This window comes from Aptenodytes patagonicus, chromosome 7, assembly GCF_965638725.1.
Source record: "Aptenodytes patagonicus chromosome 7, bAptPat1.pri.cur, whole genome shotgun sequence".
Lineage (NCBI taxonomy): Eukaryota > Metazoa > Chordata > Aves > Sphenisciformes > Spheniscidae > Aptenodytes > Aptenodytes patagonicus.
This window is the reverse complement of record NC_134955.1, coordinates 62109343-62125362: the sequence shown is the minus strand read 5'-3', so window position 1 is coordinate 62125362 and position 16020 is coordinate 62109343. Positions and strand designations below refer to the sequence as shown.

The following is a 16020-nucleotide window of genomic DNA, read 5'->3' as shown; positions in this document are numbered from 1 at the left end:
GTATGTTCCCCAACACCTGCAGTACACTAACAGGGCTGAGACCTGCAATTAAGAATGAAGTGGAGAGCATCTGGTTGCTAAAATCATAGAATGGTTTGGGTTAGAAGGGACCTTTGAAGGTCATCTCGTCCAACTCCTCTGAAATGAGCAATGACATCTTCAGAAAATGGTTACTATTGGGTTAAGATTACAATCTGCGAGGTAAATGTGGGGGGGAAAAGTGGCGTATGGGGAACAGGAGGGACTGGAATTTTGGCTGAGGAAGCAAAACACACATACAGTCTTGAAAGCTAGGAAGTGCTGAAAGAAGTGGTACAAGCTGCTATCGTCAGTTCAAATTACAGCACCCAAGCAAACAAGGTTTTTCAAACCTCTGCATAAATCTGTTCTCCTGCACAGGGGGCCATAAAACTTTACTCATTAATTTTGGTACCTAATAAAGGAACAATCAACAAACAAACAACACTTCTCTATGTAAGCAGCTTCTATTGTTAAACTTTTGCATCTTACATCTAATTTGCATTTCATTATCTTAGGCTTAAAAATATTAAGGTTTGCAAGACCCTGATAACATATTAGAGTGGTGTCAAATCTTTCCCATGAAGACAACTGGTACAATTCTTTAGGATTTGGGGGTTTTTGTTGTTTTTGTCTGTTTGAATGAAGTCCTAAAGTTTCTTCATACAAAAGTGTAACTATTTGCTTAATCTTTTCCGGTTTTTCAATGTGCCATCTCAAGTGCAGTCATGACAGCCTTCATTATTACTGTAATGGTCTCACAGTATACCAAGTACTGTCTTCCCTGCTCCTCAAATATCCAAGAATCAAAGTCACTCTCAGCTACAATACCGTAACAGAATAAAAATGAAAACCAGCAGAAAAAGCTCTCTTCTGCGCTACTACATCCAAGATTTAGTCCTACACCTTACATGTGATTTACATTCATGGTTTGTGATAGCACAATTTCACATCTGACCATATTTAACAGTCAAATACTGTTTACCTCAGAAAATAAGCATAAAAACACACAGAAATCTACAAATTACAAAAAATGCTGCAAGTATATTTTCTTTAGCTTTTTAGTGAAGTGACAGCAATAATGATGAATCCACACAAGTGGACTGTAAATCTGGCCAGAAGACAGAATTTTCAGAGGGCTTTTTTATTTTTCAGAACATTCGTGAAGAGTAAAGACTCTTTCGAAGGGCAGTAACAGCCAAGAGAGTAAAAACTAGCCGCCTCCTCCTCAAAGGCCTAGTCAGTAACATTCTTGGAATCCAGGCAATGGATTTCAGAAAACATTTCAAGGCGTTCATATCAAAAGCAAAGCACTCCCAAACATGCCCCCTACACCCTCAGTTCTAAACCTCATTGCTCAAAGGAAACCGAGACGAGCCTATTTAAAGAAGCGTTAGCTGGGAGAACTTATACAAAGCATCTTTACAAGTAGACGTCTGCATTTTTCTTTCTCTAGCACGGTGAGAGAGACAAAAAAGAAGAAGGTTTTCTTAATATGAAATTTAAATTTATTTCTACCAACTTACTTCATCAATGAAAATGTGTGTGAATTCAGCTAGGCTTTTGGCACAAACTACTTTCTGAAGAAGAACTCCAGTTGTCATGTACAGCAACCTTGTTTCCTTTGTGGAAATGTTCTCTAAACTTACCTAACACAATGAGAAAAAAAATAGATGTGAACAGATAGTTAACGTATTTTCAGGAATTAGGCATCTGAAAGAACTCCGAAATGAAATATGGTGTAAACCCATGACAATTATTCATTCAAACTTGTAAAAGCCTCTGTACAAATGTGTTTTTAAAGCCCAGAATCAGTTAACTCAGGAAGCAAAGATTTTCTTTGGGAGAAATTAAAAAAAAAACCCAGAAGTTTATAAAATAAAGGATCAAAAATTCTTGCTGGGGGCTATAGCCTGATAAGAATTCTTTGAAGCTTTTTAAAGGTACACACATGGATCTTTCCACTAAGAAAGAAAAAGATTTTGCCAAAACATAATTTGCTTACTGGACAGGAGAAAAGGAAAGAGGTATAAGATACCATCAAGACCAGGCAACTTATTCTTGAGAGGAAAGTTCTACAACCCTATGTTAAGCAATGGGTTTATGATTTCTAAAATACTTCTGTAACTTCAGCTATCTCAGGTGCTGCCTACTCAGGCAGGTAGGCAGAGCCATGACCATCTTTTCACTTTCTGCTTTTAAAACAGCCTCGAGCAGACAAGTCTACACTCAACTGTTCTACTTCCACTTCTGCTCCGTTCACACGAGTACTTGTAAAACAAGCACAGCACATCCACATATACTGTCCTGAAGACAGTTTGGAAGCACACCACCGTTTAACATCTTTAAGACTCATTACCCTGATGAATCAATTTTGCAATTTTATGACTATTTAATTCAAGGTATCAAGTCATATAAAACACTTTGTTTAGAAACTACTTCGGAAAAAAACAACATATATAACCTCCAGTAATTCTACAAAGCAGTAACTGGAGGTTATTAATATTGGCTTAGTTAAGACTTGAGATAACGTCAGATAATAATTCTCACGTAGTTATCTAGAATGTTAACCTCTCAGAACTGAAACTTCTTTAGTAAGTGATTTACCATAAAGAGTATTTTTACTTCATCTTCCAACCCACCTGTGGAAAAATTAAACTTCAGAGTAGTGTAAAAAAACAAAAAAGCAAAAATAATTTTTCCTACTACAGCATTTGTTGTAGATATACCAAAAGAAACTGCTAAGATTTGATACTTAGACAAAGAACAGTATTCAGTAGAGATGACAATAAAGATCCTTTGGATGCAAAAATGAAGCTGATGTATCTGTGTAGCCCTGTCATAATGGTATTGCTATTACTAGTAACAGGCCATAAGCTTTGTTCCAAGTTTGCAAGGCCTTAGGACTTCTCTCTCTGAACTTTTCTTGGATCTGCCTCTACCTTTGCTTTACTTGGTCTAGCTGTGACAGCAATTTAGTGTAGCGTAGAGATATACAGGCCTGGTACAGTAGCAGAGACCTTGGGAAGTGGAGACACAGGGTGCGGAACAGAAGAAAGCAGATGAGGGATAACAGATGAGGGAGAAGCTTGGCACTGTAGACCCCATGCTATAAACAACTCTGTAACAGTCAGTTAAAAATAAAAATCCCTCAGACCTGGAACTGCACAAAATTGGTTTTATGGGTAACAAAGAGAAAGCATCTGCATAACAACCCTGCATAAACATCCTCCCACTGCCAACACCAGCGTGAACCCACTGGCCTTAGGACCCAGAGAAGCTAGTCCAGAGACAACTATTGTCAAACCACCAGTGAAACAATGACCACAGCAGTTTATTGTGGTTACTGACAAACTGCAGATTAAAGCACCGGTATCTGTGTCAAAAGATGAAAGTGGCATCAAGTTTATAAATGGAGGGATAGAATTGAGTTTGAAGCTGAGTTTGACAACACGAAAGGAAGAGGTAGATTTAAGAGGAAAAACTAGCTCAAGTTTTTCACATGTTAAGAAGAAACAACAGGACATTCACGAAAAAGTCTGGCCATAAATGCATGAAAGTTTTGACATAGCTGACAGGTAAATGTAGTAAAGTCAAACAAATTAAGTATGTTAATTAAGGAGTTTAAAGGAAAAGTGACAGAATATAGTTCTCCTGCAACAATTTCAATGATTAATAATATAGATGTGTCCAATTATCAGAATGCAGACAATTAGATGTTTCTGTTGGAGTCTCACTACCATTTATAGTTGTTCAACTTTAAAAGCTTAAACATCTAGTTATGAACGTTTAACAGGAGACAGCTAGAAACCTGCAATTCCACTTTAAAAGCAGATTCTCTAACATTTCTTCAGTATGCTAGATATGCTTAAAAGTAATAAAGTTACAGTACTTTTTAATGTATTTTTAAATACAATTTGAAAATTTTTTTATACCTGGTATCCTACAAATCCACCTAGTGTCCATGATCGTTCCTTGCTAATCCACCTGGCAATGCTGCTGGCACCAATTTTCCGAGGCTGGGTAACAGCAATGTTGCAGTAGATGGATTGCTGAATGCAATAATCCAAAATATATTGTGGAATCTGGGTACTCTTACCACTGCCAGTTGCTCCTTGTACAATCACAACTGAATTGCTTTCTATCAGAGATACTATCTGAAACAGTTTTTCAAGAAAACTCATAAGTCTACAAAACAACTCAAAACACATTTCAAAAAGATCTGAAGTATCAATAGCTTCCAGGCCACATATCACATCTCTGTAAAACGTTGTGCTATATTTTCTGTCATCTCCTAGGCATCTGTAGATAACCTGATGCCTAAAACACATTAGAAGATCACAGAAAAGAACGTGGGCATGCACTCACATATTTTACATAAATACCTATAAACAGGAAGTATAACAGAAATGTTTCTTCCTCTAAGAATTTTTATACAATGGTTTTGTACAACGAACAAAGGTTTTGTACAATGCTTAAAACAGGAACATAAGTTTCCTTCTGAAAAAACAAAATGAAATACAACAAAACAAAACACGATTTTCAGCTTTATTCCATAATGAGAGAAAGTAGAATGAAATTACCTCTTCTCTGTGTTTGGCTATAGGCATATCCACACATTTATGGTTAGTTATTGGTATAGAAGTCCAATCACTTGATTCACACTGAGACAATGAAGTATCTAGGCATAAAAATAACCAAGAGTAAGTTATTTCAACAGAGAAAGGGAAAGACCAGCAGGAGAATATGATCACAGCATTTGGAAAACTAACTTCTACCAAATTTGAATCACATACTTAGGAGTATTAATAGAATTAATACTTGTTAATATTTAATAGATTGAAGAGATATTCTGTGTTTATGCAACTGCTGTTTTACTGGAGGCAGCTCTGAAAGACATTGCTTCTGCTTATAAGCCACCGTCAGTGTCAAGGATGTATACAATTTTATAATTCTATATGCTTTTCTCTTAACTAAAAAAATAGTATTTTTGCATAGTTTGTATTACAACTGCCAAATCTACCCCTGTTCCCAAGAACTTTTTTGACAATACTGAAAAAATATGCCTTATTCATGTACCCATGTGTTGTTTCCCTTAAAGCCTGTTGGATCCACAGTACAAAATAACCCATACTTGGATACAAAGACCACTATATTTCTACCACTTGGCATTTAAAACAAGTCTGGTAACTATCATGATGATCTTTCAATGTGATACTACATTCTGCAGTCTCTTGGCAGGAGTTAGTCACCGTTAGCACTGGGAAATACAGGACAAAAATCTTACAGTGCTACCAAGAATTTCTGCTCAGCAGCCTGCTGTCAGTTTGACCATGAAAAAACAAAAGAGCGACTGAACAAGTGTGGAGGCAGGTGTAGAAGGGGAAAACCAGGACAAGACTTTGGTAAACGACAATTTTGCAAGTTACAATTAAACAACTTGGCTAAAAAAACCACTATACTGAAATCAAAAGTGGAAATGCTTTCTATTTCAAATGGGTTTCACCAGGTACTATGGTGAAATTTACTTACTTATTTGCATACAAATAATAAAATCTTTAAGAAATACATACAGTAGTGGGAAAGAAATCTAGTAATCTTTCTACAAAGGAAATTTTTACTGCAAAATAAAGTCTATAAACTAAATAACTGACTCCACAGTTATAGCTTCCTTTCTTCGGAAGGGTTATTAACAATCTCACACAGCAGTGAAGCAGAAGCAGGCAGAACAACTTCTTTTGTTTCTGTACCATACCTGAATGTGCTCCAAATCTCCAAATTGCCTTCAAGTGTCAAGGAATACAAAATGAGTTATTCCCACATTAAAACAAACCCCCAAAAGCTGGGCAGTTCATTAAGACAGTTTCATAAAGCACTAAAAAACAGAGTTGTCCTGAAGCCACACTCTCCAACAAGAAAGGTTCTTTACCTAGATTCTGTGTAACGCAACAGTTATAGGTGATCATTGCACAATGATTTAGTTAGCACTACTGAACACATTCAAACCAGAACTTAATCTCAGCATCCCTGGAAAATATTAACTGTCCTCTTTAAAATACTTTTGGTCAAGTTTCTAAATATATTCCCCAGGAAAATTAATATATAGCGTTCTGTCACAGCAACACTGTACAAAGGCTGACTGGCTTCCCTCTGGCACAAACATGTCACTACTGAGACATCAGCAGCTCTGCATGATTTGACCAATGCTGGAAGAAATCTCAGGCTGCTAGGGAAAAGATCCCGGTGTCAGCATATTCCTGCTAAAGCAACATAGCCTTCCCACCTCTATCAGGTTTTTCATGTAACGATTGCAATTTTGAAAAATGTGTTACAAGTATACAACAGAAGACAGCAGCAGTTCTATAACAGTGCTTATAAAAAAGGAGGGACAAAAAAATTTAAATGGTAGGATTCACATTATAAGCTTCTCTAACTCAGTAAAACCCCAGTGTATCAATAAGAAATCATTAACCTAAAATTCAATTAAGAACTTTATTTAAAAAATACAAACAAAAACCCCAGAAACAAATAAACAACCACCAGTATTCATGTACTTGCTGAATAATCAGATCAATTTAATCAATTTTGTATATCTCATTTTTTTCATTGATGAAATGTAGCTTTTTTTAATATTGCTTTTTACATGACAGTTCTATGACAACAATATCTTACCTTCTCCTAAGCACAGAAGTTTGGAAAAAAAATACCAAAAGTAAATGGTCATCCAATGTTAGCCACCATCAATATGCAGAGTTTGAGAACTGGCAGCCATATAACCATTTAGTAGATGCTGCAAGTACTAAAAACTGTATGGTTTGGTTTTTTTCTCTTCAAGACACGTACTCTGTGCTTAAACTGAAAGAAACATTACTGAGTTTGCCTGGGGAACTAATATCATGACAACTGTGAGACTTCTATCTAGAGCAGACAGTACAGTCTTGGGCCTCAGAGTAATCTGGCAACTTCAGATGAACACTGACACAACCCAAGCAGCCATCAAAAGTTCCACTCTGACAAACTGAGAGTACAAACCTTTTCTGAAATCCAATATGATTATTAGTGAAAAAACAAAACTGGGATTGGGAACTTGGGTAACCATCTTAGAAGACCAATATGATTATTAGTGAAAAAACAAAACTGGGATTGGGAACTTGGGTAACCATCTTAGAAGACATTAACCTTTCACTTTTTTTTTTTTTTTAAAATGAAAGGTGTTGTTCTGAACAATGAAGACTCACTGCAGAATAGAAATACTTGAATATACACCCCTATGAAAGTTCCATTCAACTGTGGACTCTACACCACGCAGTGTAATTACCTTCAACTGCTGTCGTTTGGTTTTGGGGTTTTTTTAACATCTATTTATGTAATAAATCCCAAAATGAGAACTGGTCTTTAGAAAAACAGATCACCTGCGAATACAGAGGCATCTACAGATTCAAGGAGCTACAAGACTTATCAGCAAGAAAGGCATAAAGTTTCACTTTTTCAATTGCTTATACTTTCTGGAAAACATTATTAAGACTGGGACAACAAACCCAACCAGTGCGCACCTTTGTAAGGCATCATGCTCAAACATGCACCTTGGATTCTGACATATAGAGAATGCAGGACACTTCCAACCTGAAAATACTAAATTGAGGAAGCATGCAACTGCCCACCACGCTGTTTTATGACAAGCAAAATATTTCTGTGTATAAGTAGCATTAATGCTAATCCTGAATAAATAATGATATTCATTTCTCTATTCAGTGTGAGTGCAAAAAGAAACTGAAAACTCAGTTATGGGAAAGACGAATTTGCCTGCTCACTTCCTTTTCAATTATTATTAAAGTTCTGTAGAGATATATTGACTGCCATGACTAAAACAGTCTACTGCCCATGGAAAGAGCAATTTTCCAACATCTCAGTTATTGTAGCCCATGTAGCAGATGTACTCCTTCTGGTACCTGTTCCCTGAATTGAATTTGAAGAGATCCTTTAACACAAGATTAGATTTTTGTATTCCAGTTCTGGGAGAAGAGATTATACAGCTAGATCTTGGTATCTGCCACTGATCAAATTAAAAAGAGATGCATAAAAAGTTATATACTTGAAAGTGCTAGTTAGGTCAGTCAAATGAGATGCTTACTACGTCACTGATCATTCTTCCACTGAGCTACAAACACACAAAGAGATGACAGTCAGCAAGCAAGCTCATGGGAAAGGAAAGCCACAGGAAACAACCAGGCTCCAACACTGAGCCACAAAGCATAAGGACTTCACAGTAAGTCACGCTACTTCAGTTATAATGCAATGTACATGAAGCTGCTGCTGATTGAGCCCTGAAGAGCTTAATCCAGAGCCTGGGCAAAGCGATTATGCTTCCTGACTGGGGAAAACAGGCTAACAGTTTTCTGTGTCTTGAAGTCTTGACTGCTGAAGGATGCCCTCAGGTAACATTAAAATTCCCAAGAAAACACACAAGTAATTAGGCCTTTGCCTTCTGTTCTCCATTGCAATCCTCTTCAACTTGCACATTTTTTGAATACAAAAGGATCTGGGATGAAGATTTGTGCTATGATTAATTTTCCTGGCATGCATCTGTTCTGAATCAAAAACATTTAAGGAACTCTATAACTTAAGTTTTTTATATTTCAGAAACCTGATCAGAAACAATGTTTAAATTGCTTCTTCTCTGTAAGCAATTACTTCACCTGCGACCTAGAAGTTCCCTGGAAGAGATCTATTTAATAGTGTGAAAATAACGAAGACAGAAGAGGAAAAAAGCCTGCCATCCACAAAGCTGCATGAAAATAATGATATAAGCGTCCTTTTTTAAAAAAAAAAAAAAAAAAAAAAGGAATTCATGAAGGATTTTAGAAGCTTTCTTAAGAGTAAAACTCTTAATGCATACAGTTTAGAATACCCAGATTTGAGGGCGGAGGGGGAACACAACAAAAAACTATCTATTTTCCATAGGATGCTTAAAGTACGCAAGTGTCCCTTACACATAGCTCTGGAAGGTTTCCCCTCAACGCAACATCCTGTGACCTCACTGAATCAAAGGTGTGTTTAAGTCTGACTCTGAAACAGCCAGTACCAATTGTGAAACAAGCCCGATGGGCCAGGGAAGAACTGCTAATGCTCTACTTGTTTTGGCTAACAGTTGTGACAAACCATTTTCTTCTGCTTTTATTTAATCACTTCAACTTCCTTTTCACAGCAGTATCATTTCTACCATGTTCTGCAGAAGCCAGAACTCTAAGTGCAGTTCCCCGACAGTCTCAGTTTTCCCAACAGAAAGGCAGATTAGGCATTTATATTTGTCCTCTCAGTATAAAAGCATATGCTCTTTCAAAGAAACTGGAAAGCACAAAATTTAAACTCAACAGAACTTCATAAAACACCAAGGCACAAGCAAACATCGCAACAGTTTCAGTAACTCTGCAAGATTTAAAATAGGCTGTCAATTTATATGGAAGGTATCATCTACAGTTAGAACAGCAATTCAGAAAGAAAGAGAGAAAGAAGGCACAGAAGGGGTACCAACTCTAAAACCTTCAGGGCAAATCAGCTTCTCATTTCCATGTTGACTACATTTGTACTCAACATAGCTAGAGTGGTAGGGCCTGGTCTAGATAAACCCTTGATGATTTATGACAATTTTTCATGTTCTTAAACAGAACATGCACTTCCAGATTGATGTAGCTGATAAGTTACACATGGGTCTTGGAGCTCTTGAAATCTGCATGAGGAACATATTACCATTTGAGAATAGCAGTCTCATTAACAACATACACATTTATAAGCCATAAAATTAACATTACAAATCTCATGCTCACTCACTGAGCTTCTTTATTGTATTATCCTAACATAATATTCCTGAATCTGGCTGTAAGTCAAAGTTGACAGCAGTAAGAACCAGGATTTTCTGAAGTTTTTGTGTTATTCTAGGTGGGATTTGGCAGCTTGGTCTCAGAATGCCGTAGGAATCTTCCAGTCCCATCACTACCCAGCCTGCTTAGAGTCCCCCACTGGATCACATACAGCTGGGAGTAGAGTACTGACCAGAGGAAGCAGGCATCAACACCGCATGCAACAGCTCCTGAAGCAGCTGAGACTCCAGACCATGACACAGACAAAGAGTAGGAAGAGGGGGGAAAAAAGGGACAGAGGAAAACAACTAATAGATTAATAATAAAAGAGTATGTATATGCTAACATTTTAGTATTTTTTTTAAGACTGTTTGCTAACTAGATGCTGTTTAAGTAAGTTACAACTGGAAGGCAAGAATAAGTATTATAAGGTATAAATTTCAAGGACAAACATTTTAAGGTAGACCAAGAGAAAATAGGTATTTATAAAATAAAGTACTGGGATGACTATGCAGAAATATTTCCTAACAAGCCTAAGTTATAACCCTGTTTCTTTTACAGGACGAACATTGCTAGCATCGGTCCCATTCAAAACTAAGTAGGCCACCACTGCTGCTAAATTAAGCTGCTAGCCTACCTTAGGCAGAATTCTGATTTAATAGCGGAACAACATTAAACAATTTAAGGTATTTCCTTGAATTAATCAATACTGCTATACTTTTAAAGAAACATCTAAGGAACTTATGCCTAATCAACTTGTTGCTGTCCTTCCTTCACTAATAAAGCACACGAAAAACTAGGGAACACCACATTCCTGAACTACAACATTTGAAGCGTCTTCCAGTCCCTTGATTCCCCCGTTTTCACCTTTCAATACCTCCTCCTCTCCCACAATTTTTATGTAATGTCAAGCAAATAAGAGACAGTATTTTGTGGTTAGGACAGATGGTCAGATGCATTGCACACGCTGGACAGGCCAACTGCACCTACTGCCTTCTCAGCTGATGACAGACCAAACAAATGGCTTCATCACCTACCTGAGTTCCAGAGGTCATATAATTTGCAGAAGCACTGAAGGACAGTAATTTCTAGAAAACTTCTCAATTTGTCAAATTTTGGTATATCAGCAAAGGGACACAAAAAGTATTACAGAGAATGATACGCAGAACAGACAAAACACCTAAGTGTCCTTTTCTTGGGAAATCAGCTACATTAACAAATTTGGAAATTAAGAGGCACAGTAAGAGTTTGAAGCTGAGCTGTCCTGACAAGTGAGTCAACCTCATACTGCTTTTACCAGAGCTCCTAGGAAAGAAGTGCAATCAAATTTCTCTCTAAAGGCAGTTCAAAGCAACTACCAAGTATACACAGAAATAACATGGACAGAAAGTGGGAAAACAGAATAGAGAAAGACATGAATCCAATGAGTGGTGTCTTTTCCTTGCAGATATATTTCAATCATATATCTACATTTATCAATACAATAAACCAGATGTATGCACATATATCTATGCAACAGCATTATACATTGTGGTTTCCAGAAAATAAGGTGTTTACTTTTTAATACAATGCCTTATACAAAAAAAACCAAATGCACATACAGCATTAAACAAACAAGAAATACACAGTAAGGTTTCATAGTTTTGTTTAGGGGAGAAGATGAAAGGAACTTTTATCGTATGGTACCACAGGGAAGAAAAGGAGAGGTGTATCTGAGTTTATAATAGGAACTAAATATATATATATATGGGGTTTTTTTACCTGGTTCATAGACAAACTGATCATTTCCAACTACATCTAGCTCTTGTGCCGCTGCTTGTCTGTATTTTTCAGCATGTTCCGTTCCAACACTCCCTGTGATAGGCAGCCTGAAAAGGAAAGAAATGAAAAATCAATAAATGCTTCTAATCTAACAGTCATGGATATCTCTGGGAATAACAGCATTATACAGTAAGTTCAGAGTCTCCATGTCATGCAGGAACTACTTCAATGAACAAACTTCAGAAATAAATTTTGTCTCTGCAGTTAGATACTAGCCTGAGGAAAGCGCCACATTAAATCTTTTTGTTTAGATTCAACAAAACTGAGCTCCCAAAATATCATCCTTTAAGTTCTTAATACCTAGGAATTTCTCTCCTAATGAAAGTCTATGATTTCTTCTGAACAAAGATGAAATAGCTCTGTTTCACCAATTCTTGACACAGTACAATTAAGAAAATAGATGTAGTTCTTGCATGATTCCCTGGAGACAGGGGAAGTAGACAGGAGTAAACACAATCATCTCACTGCTTTAAGGAAAGAGCTTTTGTCTTTGAGCCAAGAAATGATGGTGCCCAGGGAAAAAAAAATTAACACAATTACCCGATCGGTGAATTTTATGGAAATTTATGACACAAGACAAAGTCTATCCATGACATAAATAGAATGAAATGGGATTAAAAAAATTCTCTTCTACATAAACAGTCTGAAAAGAAAACCACATGGATTTCACTAGAGAATAAAGTAGCATATGTACAATGATTATATGATTATTAAATCATAAAAGAACTTAAATGTAGAAGAGTTTTGGACACGTCAAAAGTGCCCTCTTTTTTTTTTTTTTTTTTAAACAAAATACAAAGTAGAAGTCAAAACTTTGGTTTTGCACTTTAATTTAAGCTCTGGGCCCAGCGTAGGCTTTTGCTATTGATTCACGAATTTGTCCAAGTAGTATATTCTTTATTTGCAGCGCACTGGATGCACGGGGGATCTCTCCACCTATCGTGCATGCCCACAACAAAAGTTACATCTCATTTATACAATTGAGTAATGAATATTCTAATAATGCCTATACATATTCATTATCTAACCACGCCTATCCTCACTCCTCATGCTAATTAGTTGCTAATTAGTTGCGTCTGCGCAGATCTTCCAAATAATTCTGGGCCGGGGTCGTTCCGGTGAAGGCTGATAGTCTTCCTCGCCCCCTTTCACCTAGTTGGCGCCAGGTTTCGCTGATCTTTGAATATATTGCTGACAGCTTGAAGGTCCTTTACACTTATCAGACCGTCTCATTATCCACCTTACAACAAACTGTTTTTATAGTTCCTGTGTCTTCTATCTTCAGAAGTTCAGGGTTCTTTATCTTTAGAGGGTCAGGACTAATTGGTATGCACAAACATCTGCTCTTTATCAAACACATGACAGAATATAAATGTAACACAAATTATCTACATATACATGACAGAGTAATGATTTATGTAAACACCTGGTTCACAATAATTGTCTAATTATTTGTCTAAATATATTTCTCTTGTCCTCCATCACTATGCAGTGCACAGTGAATCTGTTTCTCAGTAACTATATAGGGATGGAGGAATAGACTCTTTAGGAAGGACAGGCAGGGGAGACGGGGAGGGGGTGTCGCCCTCTATGTCAATGACCAGCTGGAGTGCATGGAGCTCTGCCTGGGGATGGATGAGGAGCCGACCGAGAGCTTGTGGGTCAGAATCAAAGGGAAGGCAGGGACAGGTGACATTACGGTGGGGGTCTGCTACAGGCCACCCGACCAGGAAGATCGAGCGGATGAGGCCCTCTATAGACAGGCAGGAGCAGTCTCACACTCACAAGCCCTGGTCCTCATGGGGGACTTCAACCACCCCAACATCTGTTGGAGGAACAACACGGCAGGGCATAAGCAATCCGAGAGGTTCCTGGAATGCGTCGATTGTAACTTCCTTCTTCAGTTGGTAGAGGAGCCAACGAGGAGAGGTGCTCTGCTGGACCTTGTTCTCACCAACAAGGAGGGGCTGGTGGGGAATGTGAAGCTCAAGGGCAGCCTGGGCTGCAGCGACCACGAAATGGTGGAGTTCCAGATCCTTAGGGCACCGAGGAGGGCGCACAGCAAGCTCACTACCCTGGGCTTCAGGAGAGCAGACTTTGGCCTCTTCAGGGATCTGCTTGGTGGAGTGCCATGGGACAAAGCCCTGGAGGGAAGAGGGGCCCAAGAAAGCTGGGTAATATTCAAGGATCACCTCCTTCAAGCTCAGGAGCGATGCATCCCAACAAAGAGGAAGTCAGGCAAAAACGCCAGGAGGCCTGCATGGATGAACAAGGAGCTCCTGGACAAACTCAAACACAAAAAGGAAGCCTACAGAGGGTGGAAGCAAGGACAGGTAGCCTGGGAGGAACAAAGAGAAATTGTCCGAGCAGCCAGGGATCAGGTTAGGAAAGCTAAAGCCCTGACAGAATTAAATCTGGCCAGGGACGTCAAAGGCAACAAGAAAAGATTCTATAGGTACGTCGGGGATGAAAGGAAGATGAGGGAAAATGTGGGCTCTCTCTGGAACGAAACGGGAAACCTGGTTACCCGGGATATGGACAAGGTGGAGGTACTCAATGACTTTTTTGCCTCAGTCTTCAACGGCAAGTGCTCGAGCCTCACTGCCCAAGCTGCAGAAGGCAAAGGCAGGGACTGGGAGAATGAAGAGCCACCCACTGTGGGAGCATATCAGGTTTGAGACCATCTAAGGCACCTGAAGGTGCAAAAGTCCATGGGACCCGATGAGATCCATCCGCGGGTCCTGAAGGAACTGGCGGATGAAGTTGCTAAGCCACTATCCATCGTATTTGAGAAGTCGTGGCAGTCCGGTGAAGTTCCCACTGACTGGAAAAGGGGAGACATAACCCCCATTTTTAAAAAGGGGAAAAAAGGAAGACCTGGGGAACTACAGGCCAGTCAGTCTCAGCTCTGTGCCTGGGAAGATCATGGAACAGATCCTCCTGGAAGCTATGCTGAGGCGCATGGAGGACAGGGAGGTGATTCGAGACAGCCAGCATGGTTTCACCAAGGGCAAGTCCCTCCTGACCAACCTAGTGGCCTTCTATGATGGAGTGACTACAACAGTGGGCACAGGAAGGGCTACAGATGTCGTCTATCTGGACCTCTGTAAGGCCTTTGACACGGTCCCCCCACAACAGCCTTCTCTCTAAACCAGAGAGGTATGGATTTGATGGGTGGACTGTCCAGTGGGTGAAGAATTGCTTAGATGGTCGCATCCAGAGGGTAGTGGTCAACAGCTCAATGTCCAGATGGAGATTGGTGACAAGTGGCATCCCGCAGGGGTCCATATTGGGACCGGTACTGTTTAATATCTTCATCAATGACAGAGACAGTGGGATCGAGTGCACCCTCAGCAAGTTTGCAGATGACACCAAGCTGAGTGGTGCGGTCGACACGCCAGAGCGACGGGATGCCATCCAGAGGGACGGGATGCCATCCAGAGGGACCTGGACAAGCTCAAGAAGTGGGCCCGTGTGAACCTCATGAGGTTTAACAAGGCCAAGGGCAAGGTCCTGCCCCTGGGTCGGGGCAACCCCCGGTATCAATACAGGCTGGGGGATGAAGGGATTGAGAGCAGCCCTGCCGAGAAGGACTTGGGGGTACTGGGGGATGAAAAGCTGGACAGGAGCCAGCAATGGGCACTCGCAGCCCAGAAGGCCAATCGTATCCTGGGCTGCATCCAAAGAAGCGTGGCCAGCAGGTCGAGGGAAGTGATTCTGCCCCTCTACTCTGCTCTGGTGAGACCCCACCTGGAGTCCTGTGTCCAGCTCTGGAGCCCTCAGCATAAGAAAGACACAGACCTGTTGGAGCAGGTCCAGAAGAGGGCCACGAAAATGATCAGGGGGATGGAACACCTCTCCTATGAGGAAAGGCTGAGAGAGTTGGGGTTGTTCAGCCTAGAGAAGAGAAGGCTTCGGGGAGACCTTCTTGCTGCCTGTCAGTACTTAAAGGGGGCTTATAAAAAAGGTGGCGGCAAACTTTTTAGCAGGGCCTGTTGCGACAGGACAAGGGGGAATGGCTTTAAACTAAAGGGGTGTAGATTTAGACTAGATATAAGGAAGAAATTTTTTATGCTGAGGGTGGTGAGACACTGGCCCAGGTTGCCCAGAGAGGTGGTGGATGCCCCATCCCTGGAAACATTCAAGGTCAGGTTGGACGGGGCTCTGAGCAACCTGATGTAGTTGAAGATGTCCCTGCCCACGGCAGGGGGGTTGGACTAGATGACCTCTAAAGAGAGGTCCCTTCCAACCTAAACTATTCCATGATTCTATGATCTTTGAGACATTTTGTAAAAGAATACTGCTGCAGAAGTATCTGTTTCTT

The 16020-nt window shown here is 39.7% G+C and overlaps 1 protein-coding gene across 1 annotated transcript in view; it reads right to left on the bottom strand.

The window, feature by feature from the left end:
• The window catches only part of TDRD9 (tudor domain containing 9), a 94172-nt gene that overhangs the window by 53714 nt on the left and 24438 nt on the right, over nt 1-16020 (bottom strand). Inside the window, exons 2-5 of the mRNA XM_076345526.1 lie at nt 11637-11743; nt 4602-4699; nt 3954-4175; nt 1545-1667 (exon numbers count right to left, since the gene is read on the bottom strand). Of these exons, the coding sequence (XP_076201641.1) occupies nt 1545-1667; nt 3954-4175; nt 4602-4699; nt 11637-11743 (550 nt within the window). The remainder of the gene's footprint in view (nt 1-1544; nt 1668-3953; nt 4176-4601; nt 4700-11636; nt 11744-16020) is intronic.